Consider the following 7500-nt stretch of genomic DNA (forward strand, 5'->3'; position numbering starts at 1 on the left):
GTTCACATTAACATCAGTGTGTTTGCCGGCTAGTTAGCTAGCTAACAGTTTGTTCAGGTTAACTGAGCTGACTCTTCTCAAGCTACAACTCAGAGTGTTTTGGAGTAGAGACTAGGGCTAAAGACAAGACAGTTTACTGTGTCACAGTAACCAAATCCACCTTATCACACTATTCACTTTTACTGAGAACGTTACTGAATGGATCTACAGCCACACCACAACAAGCTGACTCAGCTGCTCTCTGCTTCTCTGATCTGCGTAAACAGACAAACTTTAACATGCGGATGGAAAAAGAAGCACTGGCAAAACAAGCAGGTGATAAGCAGCCGGACCGTAACACACCGGTCAGAACCGGATCATGTGGCACCGTCTGTGTTTTGGCCGGGGAGAGAAATCTAATTTTAGTTTGTTGGTACTGTCGGTGCATTTTAACGTCAGGTGTTCCTGTAATCCAGCTGTCAGAGCCACACATAATCCAGCATGAGACCGAGGCTAATGCAGATTCAGAGGAATGTTCCGGGTGTTTCTCTTCTCTCCGATGTGATGAAACTGAAAACACCGTTCGTTTGTCTCAGCTACAAACTCAGAACTAACTGTTGATTTTATTTCATTTATTCCTGATTTAAACGTTTTTATTGTCTCTATAGAAACATAATGTAACTGTGTATATTATATAATACATAATGTGTTACATAATGTTTGTATTACCAGGTTCTCTAGTTTGATTTCTTCAGTTTGTACCACTTCAGGTCTTGCATTCTCTGCATTTATACTTGTAAGATAAGTGTAATAGACTACTGCATTGACGTATGATCATAATAATAAACTTATTTTTATGGCACTTTTCAAAACAAATGTTCCAAAGCGCTTTACAGTGTGAGAAAAAGCAAAAAGTAAAGTGCAAAGTACAACTGAAGGAATTAAATCAAGGTAAAATAATGATATGGAAAGGAAATTATAAAATCAGCGATTATAAAAAGCCTCGTTCTGCTTTTTAAGAAGAGATTTAAAGCAGTGCATACATACAGCTTTACTTTCATGATTATTATTATTGTTAAAAATTATATACATACTGTACTTTTGAAACACCCGGTATATATATGTATAAAGATTGTCATCATATATAAAACATGCTAGGTATGAAAACTGCTTGATGACAATAAAATAAAGTATTTAAAAAAACAATAATGGACTAATAGCTTTGTGTTACTGAAATGTTTTGGTAATATTGGTTTGCTTCCATTCCTATCAATAAAGTTTATTGGTATTGAATTGAAAGAAAAGGGAGTGAGAGAGCGAGAGAGACGGGAAGAGATGGAGGAGGGGAGAGTGAGGGAGGCGGGCGACCGAGGGAGGAATGGCTGAGGAACGGAGAGAGAGAGAGAGAGAGAGAGTGTGATGCAACGAGAGAGAGAGTGATGGAAATAGAGAGCGACAGGAAGTTAGGGATGGAGGAGAGGAAAAGAGGAGGAGTGACAGAAGAGGAGATGAGAGAGAAGAAGAAATGAGAAGGGATGGGGCGAGCGAGGGAGAGAAGAAGGGACAGAGAGAGAGAGAGAGAGGACAGGCTAAATTTAACTGCAGAGAGGAGGAGAGGCTGTCTGCCCTCCAGGCCTGCACACACACACACACACACACACACACACACACACACACACACATGCAAACACACACACACACACATGCAAACACACACACACACACACTTGCAAACACACACACACACACTCACACACGCATACATGCAACCACACACACACACACACACACACACACACACAGGGAAAACCTCAACTGCTGGAAGGGAAGTACTATCACTTTCTCTCTGTGTCTTCATCTCGCTTTCTCTAACTCTCTCACTCACACACACACACAGAAACACACACACACACACACACACACACACACAGAAACACACACACACACACACACACACACACACACACAACTGGGAAAACCTCTACTGCTGGAAGGGGAGTACTATCATTTTCTCTCTGTGTCTTTGTCTTTCTTTCTCTCTCTCTCTCTCACACACACCCACACACACACACACACACACACACGGCAGGATAACCTCTACAGCTGGAAGAGAAACATTATCATTTACTATCTTCCTTTTTCTGTCAGAACAAGAGGACAACTTCTGAAGCTGCAGTAGTACTTCTCTCTCTCTCTCTCTCTCTCTCTGTCTCTCTCTCTCTTTCTCTCCCTCACACACAGACACACACACACACACACACACACACACACACTAGTGCGACCCATCCAAGGACGTGGGGTGAACCCCTGGCAGGACAGGAATAGCAGCAGTTTTGGCCGTGCTGAGCCTGGGGGACGCTGGCATGTAGAGCGCCGGCTGCAGAGCCGAACAGCAAGCTGCCGGCAGCAGGGCCGTCTCCCAGGGCTTCAGGTCCCGGACCCCCACACGGTCCCACGCTGGGCCCCGCACCCCCACACGGTCCCACGCTGGGCCCCGCACCCCCACCCGGTCCCACGCTGGGCCCCGCACCCCACACGGTCCCACGCTGGGCCCCGCACCCCACACGGTCCCACGCTGGGCCCCGCACCCCCACCCGGTCCCACGCTGGGCACCGCACCCCCCGTCCCGCAAGGCTGGGTATTGGTACAATACGTATCACGATACATGGGTCATGATACGATTGTATCACGATACATTGCATACGATACATATTGCGATACATTGCAATACTCTACATAATTTACTGAAAATTTAAAAATAGAGCTGAAAATACAACTTGCTGTGTACCACCTGCAGGCCTGGAATTAAGTCATTTTTAGGGCAAGGCCACTTTGGCCTTTGATAAATACAAATTTATTGGGACATCGCGGCCAAAATGTAGGGCACCAATAGTTATTAAAATCCTTTTTTCAGTCCTTTTTCCTCAACAAAATAAATATCCTAATAGAAAACTTAAGTGCTGCAGTGTGATGCAGCTCATATGTAAGATGGCTCAGACTGCAAAGTTAGTTACATGTCCAGTAACACACGATAACGTAAGTGTAACCCAGGTTATTTTCTGTAGCTACAAATTACAGATGTCCCCTAAACGCCTCATGCAGACTATCGGTAGATGCTACAATTTACCGATGTTCCCTAAACGCCTCATATGCAGGCTACTGCTACTGATAGCGTTTTTGCTGCTCTCAACCCGGTTAATTTTGCAATATTCTTCATTACAGCGGCTAATTACCCGCTGTACATTTAAACTTACATTTATACTTATATTGATAACTCAGCAGACAAATTGAGTCAAAACTATTTAATTCAAAGGGATTTGAGGGAAATTTAAGGACATTTTAAATCCGTTTAAAACATTAATTTTTTTTTTTTTAATGTATCGATACGAGGGGCTGGAAAATCGATACAGTATCGTGGAAAAAAATATTGCAATACTCAGCTGTATCGATTTTTTTGCACAGCCCTACTGTCCCGTCAGATTCTGTCCGCAGCCTTCAGGGCCGGTCGCACCTGAATTCACCCGGCGCTCGCTCTTCACTCGCCACAACAAACAGACGTGGCGTTCTGCGTTGTGTCGGGCGACGTTTCAACCGGAGGCAGAAGAGATCGCTACAATATGACCACCATGTTTCCTACAATACATTACTTTGTAACAACCTGCAGCAATCTGTATTCATTGTTCAGAAGCTGGTCAAGTAGCTAAGATAACTGATACTGATGCTGTAGGCTTCATTACAACACACTACCAAACCAAACCCCTTCATTTGATCCCTGAAATGTCCTTAATTTCTCATTCCATAAACATTAATTAACCATTAAAAATAACATAGCTTTAAATAGGTAAAGTTAGTATCATGGGAAACGTGTATAAAATTATGCATCTAGCTTTTTTCCATTGATGTAATGGTGCAGCCATAAAAACATGGCGTCTTGTGTTTGAATATTTCACTCAGTATCAGCAGCTAGAGCTTCAAGAGCGTTGGAACAGCAGATACAGAATATGGATGAGACAAAAACTTTCTAACTTTGAAGCTACTTAAGGGGAAATTTAAGGGGAAAGTCGGGAACGTTGGGGTTTAAAGGGTTAAGGAGGTTCTGATGGGATCTCAACAACGCAGCCTCGGTGGTTTCAACAGGACCGTGGCACCACCACAGAGGTTTGGCTCCTGTCCGGTCCGGGGCAACATGGGGACACACACACAGCTCCTGTTTACTTCACTGGACATAACTCAAAGCCCAAATATTTGGTTTGCTGGTTGTCCAGCGTCTTGTGACCCGGCATGGCTCCGGGTCTGAAGGTCATGATGTACGTGCAGCGGTGAGGCGGAGGAGGTCCGGCCACCAGCTGAGACCCGCGGGACGCTTCGGACCGGACCGCTTGGTTGGGAAGTGCAGTTTGTTACATCCGAGCTGATCACTGAACGTCCATTTTAGATCAGGGATGAGAAATGGTAGAGGTTCAGATGCCATCGCTGGTCTGGGATCAGATTCTACCAGAACCTTCTATATTTAATATTTACATCTCAGGCACTTAACTGATGCTCCTATCCAGAGCAACTTAGAATGAGTGCAATGGTAAAATCATAAATCAAATAAAATAAGAAAAAAAATGCCAGTGCACTAAGAGCCAACAACTGAGTGAGGAACTGCAGGTGAATCACTCTCTAATAATGTATTCGGCTCATACAGGACCAAGCCATCAGCACAGTGGAGTTTCAGTTCTACAAACATTTCTCAGAGGCAGAAATAATCTCATTGGTTGAGTTAAACCTCAGTGGGCGGAGCCAAAGAACCACATCTTAGCTAACTGGCAAACTTGAATGACAAAGAAGGATCTCTGGTCAAAATTCTTCTTTTTCCATTCCTTCATGTCCATGACATCACGATGTTGAAGGTCAGCTAGCTAACTAGCTAACCTAGATAACTTAGTATGATAGATTGTATTTTTTCAGTTAGCAGCAGAGCGCTAGGCTTCATAATATTAGCTTCCTCCTCTCTTACCTCTTGTCTTCTTCACTGAGCTTCAGTCTGATGTTTCCTATGCTGCCTTCCTGCGATGTCGGAAAGTCGGAAATTCAGAGTTCCTACCAGGGAAAATGTATTCATAGTATTCCCACGATGCCACATGCATTTCCTACCAATATGGCACTTTAGAATACACACAGCTCATTGGCTGTGTTTGCCATTTGATTGTAATCACCTGTTAACTTATTACAATCACCTGTTATTTTCCTACCAAGATGGCCGTGTGGTGATGGAACAGAATACCAGCCTATGTGTTGGAAAGGCCGTTCAAGTCAGAATTCCAAGTTGGAGACTTGGACAACATTTCTCAACCCTGCAGTGGCAAACAGTTAAACATATAAATTTAAAAAGTAAATTTGTGCTCACAGTTGCCAACATGCTGCGCTGAGCTGAGCTAACGTTGCCAAATATCACTGACATCACATCAGCTGCTGCAGGGTTTCCAGACCAGGTTTTATCTCCCAGCGTCTCGCTGCAGGTTTCTGCCCTGGTGGTTTTTGGAGCCGGACCACTGGAACGCACCGAGGTCGTAATTACAACCCTCCAACTGGGAATTTCCAACTTCCAACTTTGAATAGAACTCAGCATCGGTCAGAAAAACGGTTCTTTGGCTCCGCCCACTGAGGTTTGACTCAACCAATGTTCGATACATATTCTCTCATAACGAACATGCTGCTTTGCACATATAGGCTACATTTCCACATACATGTTTATTTTTTGTTCTATATTTTTTCTTCATTCTTCTAATTTTTCTTATGTATTTGGACTTGTGCTTTGTTCTGTCTGTGTGGAGTCTGAAGTGTCTTGCTGCTGTGACAATTTGAATTTCCCACTGGTGTTAATAAAGTTCTTATCTATCTATCTATCTATCTATCTATCTATCTATCTATCTATCTATCTAATCTGAGATCCATAGCAGCTGTCAGTCTGTCATCTTTACTGTGAGTACAGTGTGAAGCGGAGCAGATTCACTGACGGTTCAACAGATGTCAGTTTGTTGGCTCAGATAAAATAAAATACCCTTTCCTTTCAGTCCATAACTCTCTCTCTCTCTTTCTTTCTCTCTCTCTCCATCTCTTCTCTCTCTTTCTCTCTCTCCATCTCTTCTCTTTCTCTCTCTCTCCATCTCTTCTCTCTCTCTCTCGCTCTCTCTCCCTCTCTCTCTCTGTCAAATATTTGGTTACCGCTCGTGACGTCGTGTCCTCAGGCGACTGCAGGTTTCAGTGTGATTCTCTGCCAGTTTATTATTTGCACGGCACATTTCCAAAACTGATCTTTTGAATCACTTATCAATTAATTAAACAACAGTAAGTAAACAGCCATAAAGAGTGGAGAAAAGGTAATAACTAAACTAAACTAAATACCTAAGATATATATATAAAAAAAAATTAAGTTAAATTAAATTAAACAAATAAAATAAAACGAAACAAAATGTAATGAAAGAGATTTAAGCATAAAGTATCTAAGATAAACTAATAGGCTATGATCAAATAAAAATTAGAACAATAAAATAAAAGATAATACAATAAAGTAAAATAAAATAGATTTATGGCATAAATAAATGCCATAAATTTTATTAATTCAATTAATTTTAAATTCATTTCATTTCATTTATATCCCACTCTCACCCTTCTGCCTCTCAGTAAACAGAATTTCACGAGGATCATTTATTTTTACATTTTAGCCATTTAGCGACTTAGCGAGCAGAATGAGCTTCCATTCCTCCATCAACATTACAAGCAACCAACAGTGAGGAGGTCAGGGGTCAGAGGTCACAGAGGCCTGAGAGGAGACTCTGTACAGCGCTCTGATACGGCAGAGAAGAAGAAATAAGAGCCGGGGAGGAAAGATCAGCAGATGAGCTTCAGAAAATCACTTCAGCTTTCACTTAGTTACTGTGGAGCTGGACTGCACTGCCTGCTCAAATCAAATATCCTCTCCTCTACTCTCTCTCTCTCTCTCTCTCCATTTCAACTCTCTCTCTCTCTCTCTCTGTTTATCGATCTCTCTTATCATTCGCCCCCTCCCTCTCCTCCTCTGCCCAGCCCTTTCATGCCTCTCATTCCATCTGGATAATGTTCTACTACACACACACACACACACACACACACACACACACACACACACACACAGGCCTGATGATTCACCACAGGTTTCTGATTAGAAGTACATTAACAGGAAGTGAGGGAGCTCACAGCCATGATGATCTGAGTCAAGACAAGTTGATTTCTAAAGTGCTTTGAACTGACAAGTGCTTCAAAAAACAACAACAGGAGAGTTGGTGTCTGTTGGGTTTGGCAAGGTGTGGCACTAGCCAAATATTAGTAGTGAGGCCAAAGTTTGACCTTTAAGTTTTTATCAGTATAGCCTGATAGAGGGCAAAGATGGAGCAAAAATAGTCAGCAATCTGTAGAGGCTTTGCAACTGCATAAAACTATCAGTGCTCCATCATGGAGGTCTGCTGTGGGCAAATACTGAAAGAAAATATCTGAGTC

The 7500-nt window shown here is 42.6% G+C and overlaps 2 protein-coding genes across 2 annotated transcripts in view; both read right to left on the reverse strand.

Annotated features, from left to right (window-relative positions):
* The window catches only part of LOC139910130 (exopolyphosphatase PRUNE1-like), a 10820-nt gene extending 6537 nt beyond the window's left edge, over window positions 1-4283 (reverse strand). The window contains exons 1-2 of the mRNA XM_078290205.1: window positions 4205-4283; window positions 2285-2613 (exon numbers count right to left, since the gene is read on the reverse strand). Coding sequence (XP_078146331.1) covers window positions 2285-2613; window positions 4205-4283 — 408 coding nt within the window. The remainder of the gene's footprint in view (window positions 1-2284; window positions 2614-4204) is intronic.
* LOC139911314 (BCL2/adenovirus E1B 19 kDa protein-interacting protein 2-like) overlaps window positions 1-7500 on the reverse strand; it is a 225970-nt gene that overhangs the window by 34099 nt on the left and 184371 nt on the right. The window lies entirely within an intron of this gene.

The sequence above is a fragment of the Centroberyx gerrardi genome, chromosome 19, assembly GCF_048128805.1.
Source record: "Centroberyx gerrardi isolate f3 chromosome 19, fCenGer3.hap1.cur.20231027, whole genome shotgun sequence".
NCBI classification, from domain to species: domain Eukaryota; kingdom Metazoa; phylum Chordata; class Actinopteri; order Beryciformes; family Berycidae; genus Centroberyx; species Centroberyx gerrardi.